General features: G+C 49.8%; 1 protein-coding gene across 3 annotated transcripts in view; it reads right to left on the minus strand.

The window, feature by feature from the left end:
* The window catches only part of PYGB (phosphorylase, glycogen; brain), a 60003-nt gene that overhangs the window by 19421 nt on the left and 24663 nt on the right, over positions 1 to 15919 (minus strand). For 2 of the 3 annotated variants that reach the window (XM_011952172.1, XM_011952174.1), the window contains 6 exons: positions 9702 to 9780; positions 7416 to 7519; positions 4231 to 4362; positions 2212 to 2323; positions 1643 to 1725; positions 491 to 634 (listed from right to left, as the gene is read on the minus strand). In XM_011952172.1, coding sequence (XP_011807562.1) covers positions 491 to 634; positions 1643 to 1725; positions 2212 to 2323; positions 4231 to 4362; positions 7416 to 7519; positions 9702 to 9780 — 654 coding nt within the window. The remainder of the gene's footprint in view (positions 1 to 490; positions 635 to 1642; positions 1726 to 2211; positions 2324 to 4230; positions 4363 to 7415; positions 7520 to 9701; positions 9781 to 15919) is intronic. The other variant, XM_011952175.1, reaches the window with a different exon arrangement.

The raw sequence follows: 15919 nt of genomic DNA on the forward strand, positions 1-15919 counted from the left end.
CAGCCCTGAGGAGCCTGGAGAACAGGGAGGGGTTCTGGGGAGGGAGCAGGGAGGACAGCCGGGCTCACACTGTGGCAGGTGTGTGCTGTGCCCGACATGCCTGCTGGTGAGTGCCCCACAGCGGTGTGCTCTGCTGCCAGTGTGTGCTGCAGCCGGAGGGGAGGAGCCGTGGCCACTGGGGCTGGGGGCTCTCTCACTGGAGCCGTGAGGGCTTTTTTTGAAATAACTGCACTTAGCTCCGCCAAGCACATCTGACTTTGCACAGGAGCCTTTCACCATGTCCCTTGCTGACTTGACTCCTAACAAGGCCGGTGACCCTTGTTCTGGGAGGGCCCAGGTGGCATCCTGGCCCAGGATGACGAGACCCCAAGACAAGGGGCATGTGCCATCCCACTCTAGCCCCTTTTGGGACAGACACGAGAAAGCAACCTCAAGAGCCTGAAGGCGCCCAGCCCCTGGCACTGAGATCCCTCCCAGGGCCACCACGCACCTTGTCTGGGAATGTCTCGAAACACGTTCTCACAGGGTCCCGGCAGCCGAACTTGGACGACTTGAAGCGGCGGATGATGTCCTGGAGCGTGGCGGCCACCACGAAGTACTCCTGCTTCAGCCGCAGCTCCTTCCCCTCGAAGAACTGCACACAGCAGAGCAAGCTGGAGGGTGCAGGCTGGGGGCGCATGCCCCATGACCCAGTCCCAGGGCTCCCCCAGGAAGCCCAGGTCAGCAACCTGGCTCAAGGGCGCGGGCAGAAGGCCGAGAGGAGCCCAGCCCAGCCGCCTGACACTGGGGCCTGACTATGTGCCCTCAGGTCATTAAGGAGGGTCACCCTGCCTTGGGACAGACCCCGGGACACAGTGTCCATCCGTCAGAAGTACAATGCCAGCGCTACTCAGGAGCTGCACTGTCCAAGCACAGGCCTTCTGGAACATTCTGCACCTGGGGCTTGGGGTCTGCCAACAGTCTCATGGGGACAGGAGAGTACACTCTTTGATGAGCCTTCCGGCACCCAGGCCTTTGCTCTTGTGTGCACAGGTTACTTTCATAAAATAAAAAGCTAACTTTTTATTGCCCACTAGGGCATATTCTAAGGACTTGTCAGGCAACAACAACAAAAAGAAAGCCACTGGGCTCTAAATGTAGGTGGCAGTGGGGAACATGGCTGTGACACCATCACCTAGCATGGGAAGGGCATGTGCCAAGTACCTTTCGAATGTCCCCAGGCATCAATGCCAAGGAGGCGCTACCGTCTCCCGGAGAGACAGATCACCTACTTGGGGAAGTGGCACTGCAGGCCAGAACAGCACACAGGCTGGAGCGCTGACAGGCTCCAGCTGGCCCCAAGGAGCGGCTGGCTGTGTGTTTATGAGGGGAATGGGTAAGAAGGGAAGGTGGCAGAGTGTCCTCAGAGAGAGGACCACAGAGCTGCCAAGAGGCACACGAGGACCCGCTTGGGCTTTATGGAGGACAGTGCACCCCTCTCCTCCCCAAGGGCATCGTGTGTGCACCTGAGGCGGGAGGGCCACCAGGTGGCTGCTTGCCAAGGCCAACAAGAGGCCCCACCGGGGAGCCCGGCCAGTCAGCCCACCTCACTAAGCCGGAAAACGACGCAGCCTGAGCAAGAGTGCCCAGGCCAGCTACTCACGTTATCATTTGGATATAGGACCCTGGAGATGTTCTCAGCCAAGTTCCGGTCCAGGACCGCCTCGATGTAGTCTCCCACGTTGACTAAGAAGAAGTGGAGTGGGGTCAGCACACACATGCCTCCTGGCACCAGCACCGCAACCGCTCAGGGGCCTACTTGCCAAGGCCAATGAAACTCGCTCGAGCACAGGACTCCCCTAGCCGCTGCATTACTTCGCCTCACCCCCACCCCTGGAGGTAAACGTGATTCCTCCAGCAGTTCCCCTACGCACCACATACAACTCCATCCCCCTCACTCCTCCCCAGGGGCACATGATCTGCACAAGCAGACCCTGGGTGCCCAGGGCCCAGGTGTCTCGGTCGCTCTGCCTGTAGGCCCTTCCCAGGCAGGTCCCACACACAGGTAAGCTGCACCAGCCTCGTTCTTCACCAGGATGCAGGTTCACCCTAGGGGAGGGCCGCGCAGCCTCCAGGACAGTGAGCCGCAGGGTGTGGTAAAGGCTGTGGGCGAGGGCATCCGGGACCAGCCACCCACATGGACACAGGGGCGCCGAGAACCATGGAACGTACAGTCCTGCAGCTTGAAGTCGTTGGGAGCCTTGGCGGACCACAGCCGCATGGTGTTGACGGTGTTGTTCTTGTAGCCGGGCACTGGGGTGTCATAGGGCATGGCCAGCACCACCTGGCCACAAAACAGGTTGCTCAGGACGGAGTGGCAAGGGCCCCCACCGGCCCCTGCGCCTCTCCCCGCCCCAGCCTCTTCCTGGACACCTGGCGCCCTGCTGGCCCCCCCCAGTCTCCCCCTTCTGCCCAAACACATCCACCCAGCCCATGCTCGGCACCACAGTCCCCGTCCGCGCCCGCCCCTGTGGTGCCACATTGCCATCCTGAGAGGACCACCCACCCCACCACCCTCCCCAGACCAGACCTGTCTTCTCACTTCACCTTCCTCAGGAACGGCTTCGACTGAAGAATCATCCCCATCCCGACTTCCTGAGGTGCCGCAGCACCAACCCCCACCTCCCTCCTTATCCTGTGCCCTCCACGCCTCCCCACCTCACTCAACTCTGCTCTAGGAACTCCAATACACACATGCTCGCCCCGGAGACGACCTCTCTCAGCTCCACCTGCAGGAAGGTTGCTCCTGCAGCTGCCTTGCCTGTTACCCTCGATGTTCCCAGCCCCCCAGCACAAGCCCAGCCGTGCTCCCTCCGCCCCAGCCTGGCTCCCCCTCTCCTTGACAAGCCCCCAGGTTCCCTTGCATCCAGAGACATCAGCTCCACTCCCACCAAGGGCAGGAGGAGGCTCACAAAGCTGAGGCTGGCCTGTGGTCCCAGTTTCCCGGCAGGCGCACTCAGGGATGCTTGGGTTCATCCCGGCACACGCGTGCCTGTGGCACCGCCAGTCAGCTCAGCCAGCCACACAGGGGGCGCACCAGGGCCACCAAGACCAAAACCCCAGTATCCCTTTCCCTTCCTCTCTCCTGTCAACCCTCGCCCCTGCCCCACAAGGCGACATCCAAGTGAGCGACAAGTCCCCGGCAAGGCATTCCAGCCCCTTCCATCCTGGCCAGCCCTCGGGGCTAAGCCCATCTTCACAGCCTGCCTGCAATGTCCCGGTTCTCCAGCATCGCCACTCACACTGACACGCTCATCCACGAACACATCTACGGCGCCGGTCCCCTGCCCTGCTTTTGCAAGTTAAATACAACTTTTCATGGCATTTTCAGCCTCCATGGCATGGCCCCAGCCACTCTAAGCCCATGTATTTGATTTAAAACTGTGTCCTACAAAGTTAGGACAACTCCCTCTGCACACCAGTGACCGCCCAGCCTCCAGGCTCTCCTGTTATCACCCCTCCTTCTCCATCACAGGTGGCCAAATCTCACGGATGCCCCGACGTTCTCCTGCAGCCTCTCCTGCCGGCCCCTGCCCTGCCCCAGTCACCCCGGCTCCCAGCTGCCCTGAGCCTGGACTGGGTGCTCCCTCACGTGGCCTCTGCGTGCCTGGCACCCCTCGCTGCTGAGCACTCTAGGCTCTTCCCCGGTCCCCCATCAGCACCCTGCTGGGCAGCAAGGCCTGGCCCCATCCCTGGATGTCGCCCAGACCTCACACATACTCCAGGGACTCTGACAGCTGACGCTTTGAGAGCCATGGGCCACGTATGGCACCAGGAGGCCAAGCGAGCTTGTCGCATGCTCCACAGATAGTGGGAGCTGTTTTCACCCACCCGGGGGCCCGTGCCCCCATCCCATCAGAGCACTCTCCTGCCTGCTCTTAAGCAGCGGGGTTCTCGTGAGCATCTGGCTGTGAGTGGACCCTGCCCAGCCGCAACACACAGCTCCTGCCCAGCGGGGCTTCCCCCACAGAGTCTCGCGCTGTGCTCAGCGCTTCCGCTGTTTGGGAAGCTCCCACCAAAGCGTGAGAGACTGGGGAGATGAGGAGAATAAACCTCCCCCAGCTTTTACCTTAAGTCCTCCAGGGAGGCAGCAAGTCCCCCAAGCCAAAAGAAGTCGAGATGACTGTGAATGAGCCGCAGCAGCCCCCTCACCCGGTCCCAGCCTTGCCGTGGACATTTCAGCCCAGGTACCTGTGTGTCCAGCCACTTCACGCCGTCGGGGGTGTGCTCCACACGCCCGTAGAAGTGCACAGGAAGCATATACTCGGGCCGCGCTTTCTCCCAGGGGTTGCCGTAGCGCAGCCAGTCATCGGCCTCCTCTACCTGGAAAGGGGAGAGCTGTGACAGCACCCTCAGCACAGATGTCCCAGGCCGTCGCCCTGTCCTGGACCCAGCAGACCGTGCGGCCGAGATCACACAGCACCTGGCACTTAAACTTACCTACAGCCACTTACCACGTCGGGATTCCCACTTCTGGCCAAGCCCACGTGGGTAAAATGAAGACGGTGGACACTAAAGTAACAAACTCAAAATTCAGAAATATGCACCCCAAAAAAAGACACTAAGAACCACTGACTGACACATGCTCCGACCTGGATGGAGCTTGAAAAACCTACACGCAGTGAAAGAGGCCAGACAAAAACACCACACGCCGCATGAGGCTATTTACAGGAAATGCAGAATGGGCACCTGCACAGAGAAGCAGACGAGAGGCTGTCAGGGGCTGGGTATGGCGGCAAATTGGTGCAGGCCTTCCTTGTGGGGTGATGAAAATGTTCTCAAGACAGACAGTGGTGATGGTTACCCAACTCGGAATACACTGAAATCGACTCTATTTCAATAAAGCTGTTACAGAAGAATCACTAGAAGACACTGCTTTGACAGGGACACACTGGCCAGGCGGAGGCTCACGCCTACAGTTCCCCGCACTCTGGGAAGCCAAGGTGGGAGGATCGCTTGAGCCCACAAGGTCGAAGCTGCAGTGAGCTGTGGCTGTACCACTGCACTTCAGCCTGGGCGACACGGCAGGACCCTAACTCTAAAAACAATTATTAAATTAAATTTTAAAAAGAAAGAAAGTGACGCTGCAAATCCACAAGTGCTGGGACCAAGCTGGCAGCTGGCAGTGAGGGTGCCCTGGATGCACCCAGGAAGACAAGCTGTTCCGGGAGGGCTTATTCCCAAAATCTGTGCCCGGTGGCACCCGAGACCAGTGAATACACAAAACCAATTCCCACCCTAAAAGCGGCCCCGCAGACTCGAGCCACCCTTGCGCAGAAGCACTAGGGGCTGCTTTACCACCAAGTGACGGAGTAACTCTGTCTGGTACAGCAGCAAGAGTGGGTTCTGAAATCTAAATTACCAAAACTGAAATGAGATCAAGCCTCTTCTCTTGAGAACGAACAAGCAGCCCTAGTATGCTACACTGAGGGATTTCCTCTTGATGGTTCCTACGCAGACATAAAGAGTCACGAGCAAGACTGTCTGGGCTGTGCTCTTCGCAAGGCACCTCCCCATGGTACTCCCAGCGAGACCTTTCTGGCGGCGTCTCCTTGTTCGCTGTGAGATTCCCCAACACCAGGGCCTGACCATCTCCTGCAGAGTTGCTCCAGGAGTCGTCGACAGAAGCAACAGCTTCCCACATACAAAAGCAGCCTGAGTCTCCCTTCCAGGGCCTCCCTGCCCCCTCGGCCAGGGTGCCAAGCAGGCTGGCCTGCGGCCCCTCTGGCCACATGCTGCTGGCCAACTCTGCCTGTATTTATTTCTTCCACGACTAAAGCCAACTAAAAACCCACTGAATATGACCAGTTCCCATGAAAAGGGGATGGGAGGAGGGGTGAGCTTCACTTACTGATCATCCTGAACTATCACACAAGGTGGCCAGAGTTACAGGAACGAGGACCACCAGAAGGAAAAATGTCTCCGTGGTAAAACAAAAACCACCACCAATACCTTCCTGCTGAAAACCCTAACACCAACGAGGCGAAGGGGAGCCTCTGAGCTTCTGCCTTATAAACCCACACGTGACATGGGGACTGTTGGGGGCCAGAATGATCAGAGCATCAGCATGTGCATGGACTGGACTGCCCTGGCGCTCAGGCAGCACGTGGAGGGCTGGGGCAGAGCTGTCCTGAGGCAGTGGAGAAAGGCGCCTTTCTAAGGTTGCAGAGGGCATCTCCACAAATCAAGCAATGGATCCGAGTCCATTTTAGGTTTACCTTTAGCCATTACTTTTCTTTAGCAACATTTTATTATGAGCGTTTTCATACATGCAGAAACGTCATGCACCCACACCTAGGTGCTGTAAATAGTCTGTTGTTTCTCCATCCGCCAATCCATTGATTTTGGGGTGCGTTTAAAGCAAGCTGCAGACATGAGTCCACATTCCCCCTAAACACATCGCTGTGCGTGTCATGGACAGCAGCTCCTTGCGTGTTTACGTTTTGGGTTAATTTCTTTACGGTGAGAGGCATGAGTCCTACAGATGCCAAGGACGAGCTCTGGGGGCTGCACCTGCCATGTGGCCCAACCCCACTTCCCACCCCTGCCCCAAGGACACCTCTACCACCCATCACACACACATTCATTGGGGCTGTACACTCTGACGCTACAAATCTTTTGATTCTAACCCCAGACCAGCTTTATTTGTGACTTGCAGGCCCCAGATGATATTAAATAAACCATTCACCAACTGAATGGAATAGTGACGACTTTCATTCTGAGGCACATGGGAAAGGAGCTGCTCCCCGGGGAGGAGGAGGCTGCATTTTAAGGCTACGCCCTCCTCCCTGCCACGGTCTCAACCACCTCACTTAGCTGTAATGTGAGGCTTCAAGATCAAGGCTCACTCCTTCCAAGGGCCACTGTACTATGCAGAGTCCGGTCTCTAACCCCAAGGGCACTGTCCCCTCACTGGGGTCAGGGAGTGAAGGCAGAAGGTGAGATCAAAAGCTACAACTGTTCTTCTAACTACTTAAGGCCAACATCCCACTGAGGCTGACCCCAAAAGCACCACCTTGCACTCTGCATTTTGGTGCAGAGGGTCATCAGAGTGACCCTCACTTCCTGGCTGCTATTGGCCCTAACCGGGAGCTGCTGTAAGGCTCAGCCAGGCTTCTGTGTCCTGCATGCCCCAACTTCCCCGTCACCAGGCAGAGGCAGCTGGCAAAAAGCTCACACAGGGCCCAGGCTCTCCCAGGCCATGTGGGCTAAGGAGCTGGAGCAAGGGAGCTGCCCTGACTTGCTCTACATTGCCCTGGTCGGCCTGCAGTTCCCTGGCGGGGGCGCGGGAAGTATAAAAAGACAAACTGCAAGTGTTGCCATTTTATTGTGTGAACAAGAGCTGGAAACCAGTGAAGAAATGAAGTCTCACCCACCTGCCAGCCATTGACAATCTTCTGGTTAAAAATTCCAAATTCATAGCGGATTCCATAGCCGTACGCTGCCAGGCCCAAGGTGGCCATTGAGTCAAGGAAACACGCTGAAAAATCAATCACAGATCAGTCAGAATCGAAGGCACGGCACCAAGGTCCCATGGGGAGGCAGCCCACGGGGCGCAAGGCAGAGATTCAGAGGGGATCACACTGACTTCAGGCTTCACTGAGAGGAAAACTGGAGCCCTCACCCTCCCCAGGAGATCCTGGGGCCACACACAGAAGACATCAACGTGGTTACTCGAAGGGCATGGGAGGATGGGGAGATGAAGAATCCCAGAGAACTTGGCCAGGCCTGGAACCTCTCTAAGCACGAAGACCCCACTGCCCCACTCTCGGATATCCCAGTTCAGGCTGAGGCCTCGCCGACCCCCTGCACATTCCACTGAAACCCAAGCTGTTCTGACAGCAGGGACACATCAGCACATCAAGCCTCACCCTACTCCTAAGCGAAGCCGGCACAGCAGTGGCAGCTGGCCACGGGCAAGTCAACGCCCACCTGTGCAAACACCGCAGCACCAGGGGCCCCAAGGCCAGCACGTGTCATTAAATCCAGCCCTTGTTCCAATCAAAACTTCTTGGAAGAAAAACAAAACAATGTTTTGAATAAAGATTTAGAGGCCAGGTGTGGTGGCTCACACCTGTGATCCCAGCACTTTGGGAGGCTTAGGTGGGAGGATCGCTTGAGTCCAGGAGTTTGAGACCAGTCTGGACAACACAGTAAGACCATGTCTCTATAAAAAATACAAACAATTAGCCATGCATGGTGACGCATGCCTGTGGTCCCAGCTACTCAGGAGGCTGGGGTGGGGGAATTGCTTGAGCCCAAGAGGTTGAGGCTGCAGTGAGCCAAGACTGTGCCATGGCACTCCAGCCTGGGCGAGAGTGAAATGTAGCCTTATTAACGCTTCAGGACCGGCTGGGCGTGGCGGCTCACGCCTGTAATCCCAGCACTTCAGGAGGCCGAGGCGGGTGGATCATGAGGTCAGGAGATCAAGGCCATCCTGGCTAATGCGGTGAAACCCCGTATCTACTACAAATACAAAAAAATTAGCCGGGCGAGGTGGTGGGCACCTATAGTCCCAGCTACTCGGGAGGCTGAGGCAGGAAAATGGCGTGAACCCGGGAGGCGGAGCTTGCAGTGAGCTGAGATCACGCCACTGCACTCCAGCCTGGGCGACAGAGCAAGACCCCATCTCAAAAAAAAAAAAAAAAAAAAAACTTTAGGATTAAAAAATCAAAAAAACACCGACATGGAACACTAGTAACTAAAATAAAATGTCCACTCCATGGAACACACAGATGCCTGTGAGGCCCTCTGCCGAGGGAGAGGGATGAGGGAGCCTCACGGACTCTTGTTCTGGGGACTTGCCTACAGGAGGGAATCACATCAAGCCATGGTGGGCTCAGTGCTGCCTGGGTCTGTGGGTATGGGGCACTGTGGGCAGAAAGCAAAGGCTCTACTCATATCTGGCCATGGAGAAGGATGGAGGGAGGAGGCGAGGGGCAGGCAAGGTGACTGGGAAAGCCCAAGGACCTGGAACACCCCAAATGGAAGCAGGTCTCAGGGTTGGAGACGGAGCAGTCCACAGTCTCCAGCTTGGAGGTGAGACGTGGGGTGAATGGCCGCCCCTGGGGTTATCAGTAGACGGGGACAAAGGAGGCTGGAGCTTCTCTTGAGTGTAGGAAGCCCTGTTTTGCATTTGATGAGAAGGGACGTAGCAGGAAGACGGTGGTGACCCATCACATGTCGCGAAGGCCGGGGCGTGGAGAGGGCTGAAAACCCTCAAAGCTCAGTGCCCTGCCTTCTTATTTCAAGGCAATCTGCTGACTGGATCAGAGTTGAAACTGCCTGATGCAAGCAGGGCCATGTTCATAAATCATCTTTCCATCCTTTGGGCTGTCTGCCAATCGCTGGCTCTTGTGCCCTGGAAAGTGGTCAGCACATCGGGAGTCCCTCCCAGCACCAGCTTACCCCATGCTGGCAGGACTGGTCTTCATGATAATGATGACATGCCCCTTGTGTGAAAGAAAACATATATTTTCCCCTTTTCCCCCAAATAGTGGCAAAGATTTCAATCTGAAGAACACACTGGCCCATCCACTCAAAGCCAATTTACCCTGAAGCCAATTTACCCTAAAACCAATTTACCTGACCCTGGCCTCACCACACGGCCACCAACCAAGCCAACAGATCCAAGAGAGCCCCTCCTGGATGGGGCAGCTTACCTGCCAGCCTCCCCAGGCCTCCATTCCCAAGGCCAGCATCTTCTTCTATCTCCTCGAGTTCCTCCAAGTCCAACCCCAACTGCAAAGAAAAACAGAGGCAGCATTTTAATGTTACTCAATATTTTCCCTTGAATGACAGGCTGAAAGATATGTAAGTCTTGTGAGCTTATGCTAAAAATTAGAGTCTGGGTTCTGTTAGACTTGAAAATCCATTGTTAAAATTTGATGTTAATGCATGGAAATGAAAGTTTACAAATATTTCAAAAACATTTATTGCCAGGTAGTTAACCTATTAATAGTGAACAAATTATAATATGTATCCTAAAATGAAACCAATGGTTCTGTCATTCTCTAATTTCACATGGGCTAAAGATATTTACATGACATATTTTTAAACTGAAACCTAAAAGCACTTTTCCTGTGGTGATTCCAATTGCATTCAAACAATGTTGTGAAATAGATATGTCATGCTAAAAATTAGAGAAAAAGCAATAAAATCACGATTGATACTTAAAGCCATTCCGGAAGCCGAACTCAGTACTCTCATTATGGCATATGGATAAATATTCCATTAATCTGGATTTAGTGCACGAACTTGACAAATTGCTCACATTATCTGGATTGGTAGTCTTTAAACTTTTTGGTCTCAGAAGAAATCCAAACAGCTTTTGTTTATTTGAATTACATGTATTGATATTTATCAAATTACAAATTCAAATGCAGACCTTTTTAAAGTACACATATGAATACATTTAAAAATAGCAAACCCAATACATGTTAACATAAACAACAAAGTTTAATTTAAAAAAAGTACATTTTTGAAACCAAAAATATATCCACTGAGAAGAGTGGTAGTGTTTTAAATAACAACAGCAAAGTTACAAATGATTTACACTAAGTCAAATGAATGATATTGACACATATAGTAATTTGATTCAGGGTAAAATTTCAAAATACCGTGACTTGAACTTAATTCCTAAAGCAATTTCAAAGGGTACATTCCACCAACAATATTTTGGATATAGGGAGGGGGGTGCTAGGATTTACTCAATAATGCATTACTGGCTTAAAGTTAAGAAATAAGTTTAACTACAACATAACCGACCAGAAAACCTCTAAGTTTATGGTCTAAACCGATCTTAAAACCTCTCGTTCATAAAAAAAATCTATTAAATTCAAAAAATCCGTTAAACTTTTTAAAAATCTCTATATATTTTTCTAAAGACGGCTACAAGTCAACATATGGAAAGATGTTTAGTTCCTTCACGTTTTTAAACTGAGTGCCTACAGCACACTCATCCCACCTAGGAGGGCAAATGTCACCTTGATTTTGTGAGCATTCGAGAAAGACATAAAAAGGCTGGGTGCGGTGGCTCAAGCCTGTCAACCCAACACTTTAGGAGGCCAAGGTGGGAGGATCATTTGATCTCAGAAGTTCAAGACCAGCCTGGGCAACATAATGAGATGTCTCTACTGAAAATAAAAAATAAATTAGCTGGGTGTGGTGGCGCATGCCTACAGTCCTGGCTACTCGGGAGGCTGAGGCGGAAGGATGACTTGAGCCCGGGAGGTTGAGGCTACAGTGAGCCGTGATCATATCATTGCACTCCAGCCTGGGTGACAGAGCAAGACCTGTCTCAACAACAACGACACAAAAAATAGCTGACAGAAAGTCCAAAACTCTGCTGAAGTGGGCTTCTGAAGACAGAAAAAGTGCACTGCAGTACACCCAGTAACCTTTATCTCTTTATTGAGATATAATTCATTAACCATAAAATTCACCTTTTAAAAGTGTATGTTCACAAAATTGTGCAACCATCACCACTAATTCCAAACCATCATATCAAAAAGCAGTCCCGTGCCCATCAGCAGTCATAACCTATTTCCCCCGCCTCTGCCAATCACTGATCTACTCTCCATCTCTATGGATCTACCTATTTCAGATATTTCATGGCTTCTTCCAATGAGCATGTATTCAAGCTTCATCCATGTTGTGCCATATGTCAGCCCTTCCCGTCTTTGTACTGCTGTGTACTATTCCATTGTATGGCTAGCCCACATTTTGTTTACCTACATATCAACTGATAAACATTTGGATGTTTCCACTTTTGGCTGTTATGAATAATGCTGCTGTGAAATTCATATACAATTTTTCATGTAAACATATGCTTTCATTTCTCTCAGGCCTATACCTTGGTATGGAATTGCTAGGCTACATGAGAATTCTATGCTTAACTTTTTGAGTAACTGCCAGACTATTTTCCAAAGTGACTGCAAGATTTGACAATCACACTAATGGCTGTATACCTTCACCAACACTTGTTTTCTGTGTTTATGATTATAGCCGTTCTCGTGGGTATAAAGCGGCATCTCATTGTGGTTTTGATTTGCATTTCCCTCATAGCTAATCACATTAAGCATCTTTTTTGTGCATGTGGTATCATCTTTGGAGAAACATCCAAGTCTTTTTGCCCGTTTTTCAACTGGGTTGTCTTTTTGTGGTTGTCAGAGTTCTTTACATATATTCTGGATACTAGACTCTTATCAGATTTAGGATTTACAAATATTTTCTCTCATTTTGTAGGCTGTCTTTATTTAACGCACAAAAATTTTTCATTTTGATGAAGTCCAATGTATCTATTTTTTCTTTTGTTGCTTGGGTTTTTGGTGTCGTATCTAAGAAATCATTCTAATCCAAGGTCATGAAGATTGATCTCTATATATTTTTATAAAAGTTGTATTCTTTTAGCTCTTACCATTTAGGTCTTTGATCCATTTTGAGCTAATTTTTGTATGTAGTGTGAGGTAGGGGTTCAATTTCATTTATTTGCATGTAGATATCCAAATATCCCAATACCATTTGTTGAAAAGACATCTTTCTCCATTGAATTGTTTTGGTACCTATTTCCTTTCAAAAAAATCTATCGATCTATATGACACCAATCTTACAGGCAACAAAGGAAAAAATAAACAAACTCGACTTCATAAAAATTAAAAACTTTTGTGAATCAAAAGATACTATTGACAGTGGCACACGCCTGTAATCCCAGCACTTTGGGAGGCCAAGGCAAGTGGATCACTTCAGGTTAGGAGTTTGAGAACAGCCTGACCAACAAGGTGAAACCTCGTCTTTATATAGAGAGTAATATAATATGTACTATCAACACAGTAAAAAGACAAGCCATAGAATGGGAGAAAATATTCACAAATCACATATCTGATAAGCTACTAATATCTAGGACAAATAGAGAATTCTTAAAATTCAACAAAAAAAACAAACAAACAACCTGATTCAAAATGAGTACACAACTTGAACAGGCTTTTCTTCAAACAAGATATACAAATGGCCAACAAGCACATGAAAAGATGCTCAGCATTATTAGTTATCAGGAACATGCAAATAAAAACTATAAGATACCACTTTACACCCACTTAGAATGACTACTATCAAAAAAGAGTAGTCATTCTATTTTCAATTCAAAAGAAGCATTGGTGAGGATGTACAGAAACTGGAACTCTTGTGTACTTTTGGTAGGAATGTAAAATGGTGCTACTGCTGTGGAAAACATTTTGGTGGTTCCAAAAAAAATTAAAAATGGAACTGCCACATGATCCAGCAATTCCACTTCTAGGTATATAATCAGAAGCACTGAAAGCAGGATCTTAAAGAGATATTTGTACACCTAATGTTCAGCAGCATTATTCACAACAGCCAAAGGTAGAAGCTCCCCAATGTCCACTGACAGACGAATGGATAAACAAAATATGGTATATACACGTAACAAAAATTTATTCAGCCTTTACAAGGAATGAATGTACTGGCACATGCTACAACATGGATGAACCTTCAGGACATTTTGTTTGACTGAGATAAGCCAGTCACAAAAGGACAAATAACGTATGATTCCACTTACATGAGTACCTAGAGTAGCCAAATTCAGAGAGACAAAAAGCAGAACAGTGGTTTTCAGGGGCTAGGCAAAGAGGAAAGGAGGAGTTATTTTTTAATGGGTATAGAGTTTCAGTTAGGAAAGATGAAAAGGTTCTAGAGATGGATGGCGGTGATGGATAAAGAACAGGTAAAGGTACTTAATACAATTGAACTGTACAGTTAAAAATGATTACAATGGCAAATTTTATGTTACGTATATTTTACCGCAATTTTTTTAATTGGCAGAAAAACAACAGACCATACATATAAGACTTATTTCTGGACTTTTTTTTTGGAGACAGTGTCTTGCTCTATCACCCAGGCTGGAGTGCAGTGGCACGATCTCGGCTCACTGCAGCCTCAACCTCCTGGGCTAAAGCAATCCTCCTCCTCAGCCTCCAGAGTAGCTGGGACCACAGGTGAGCACCACCACACCTGACTAATTTTTTTCTTAAATTTTCTTGTAGAGACAGGGTTTCACCATGCTGCCCAGCCTGGTCTCAAACTCTTAAGCTCATGCAATCCACCCGCCTTGGCCTCCCAAAGTGCTGGGATTACAGGTGTGAGCCACCATGCCCAGCCTATTTCTGGGACTCTTAATTCTAATTCCATTGTTCTATTCTTAGGCTTCTAACACACAGTCTTGATGACTGCTGCTTTGCAGTAAATTTTGAAATTGTGAAGTGTGAGTCTTCCAATTCTTTTCTTTTTCAAGGTTATTTTGACTATTTCTGGTCCCTTGCTTTTTCTTTTTTCTTTCTTTTTTGTTTGAGACGGAGTTTCACTCTTTTTGCCCAGGCTGGAGTGCAATGGCGTGATCTCGGCTCACAACCTTTGCCTCAAGCAATTCTCCCGCCTCAGCCTCCCGAGTAGCTGGGATTACAGGCATGTACCACTACACCCGGCTAATTTGGTATTTTCAGTAGAGATGACGTTTCTCCATGTTGGTCAGGCTGGTCTCGAACTCCTGAGCTCAGGTGATCTGCCCGCCTTGGCCTCCTAAAGTGCTGGGATTACAAGTGTGAGCCACCATGCCTGGCCTTTTTTGTTTTTAAGGCAGGGTCTGTCTTGGTCTGTCACCTAGGCTGGAGTGCAGCGGTGCAATCTTGGCTCACTGCAACCTCTGCCTCCAGGGCTCAAGCGATTCACCTGCCTCAGCCTCCCAAAGTGCAGGGACTCCAGCTGCCCCACACAACAACCGGACTTCCCTTGCATTTCTAGCAAGGTTTTAGAATCAGCTTGTCAATCTCTGCAAAGAAGCCAAATGGAACTTAGATGGAGACTTCACTATATCTGTAGATCAATTTGGGGAGTGCTGCTATCTTAACAACATTGAGTCTTCCAAGACGTTAACATGAGATCCCTTTCCATATTTAGCTCTTCCTCAATGTCTTTGTTTTCAGGGTATAGGTTTTGCATTTTTTTGGTTACATTTACACCTAAGCATTTTATCCTTTTTGATGCTATTGTAAATGGTATGAAACTATTTTCTTAATTTCATTTTGGATTTATTCCATCTGGACTGAATTAATGAAATGTTCCATTTGGATTGCAGATGTATAGAAATACAGCTGATTTTTGTAGATTGATCCTATATCCTGCAACCTTGCTGATCTCATTTATTAGTTCCAATGGTCTTTAGTCAATTCCTTAGGGTTTTCTAGATCATGTAATCTGCAAATAGAGTTAGTTTTACTTCTGCCTTTCCAGTCTGGATGCTTCTTATTTCATTTCCCTGCCAAATACCCTGGCCAAGACTCTGAGTACAATGTTGAGTAAGAGTTGTGAGACCAGGCCGAGTGTGGTGGCTCCGCGCCTGTAATCCTAGCACTTTGGGAGGCCAAGGCGGGCAGATTACTTAAGGTCAGGAGTTTGAGATCAGCCTGGTCAACACGGCGAAAGCCCGTCTCTACTAAAAATGCAGAAACTAGCCAGAAATCACTTGAAACCGGGAGGCGGAGTTTGCAGTGAGCCGAGATCAAGCCACTGCACTCCAGCCTGGGCAACAGAGCGAGACTCTGTTTCAAAAGATAAAAAGTTGTGAGAGCAGACATCCTTGGGACACAGTGGTAGGTTAAACACCAGATGGGGACCCAGTCTGTCAAATGTAAATTCTGTGAAAACTCTACAGGACAAACCCAGTTCCAACAAACTAATTGCAAGGCAGAAAATAAAAAAGAGGAGATATCTACAGATTAAGAAAGATGTGGCCAGGCACGGTGGCTCACGCCTGTAATCCCAGCACTTTGGGAGGCCGAGGCAGATGGATCAGTTGAGATCAGGAGTT

Source organism: Colobus angolensis, unplaced genomic scaffold (assembly GCF_000951035.1).
Source record: "Colobus angolensis palliatus isolate OR3802 unplaced genomic scaffold, Cang.pa_1.0 Scaffold336, whole genome shotgun sequence".
Taxonomy (NCBI): domain Eukaryota; kingdom Metazoa; phylum Chordata; class Mammalia; order Primates; family Cercopithecidae; genus Colobus; species Colobus angolensis.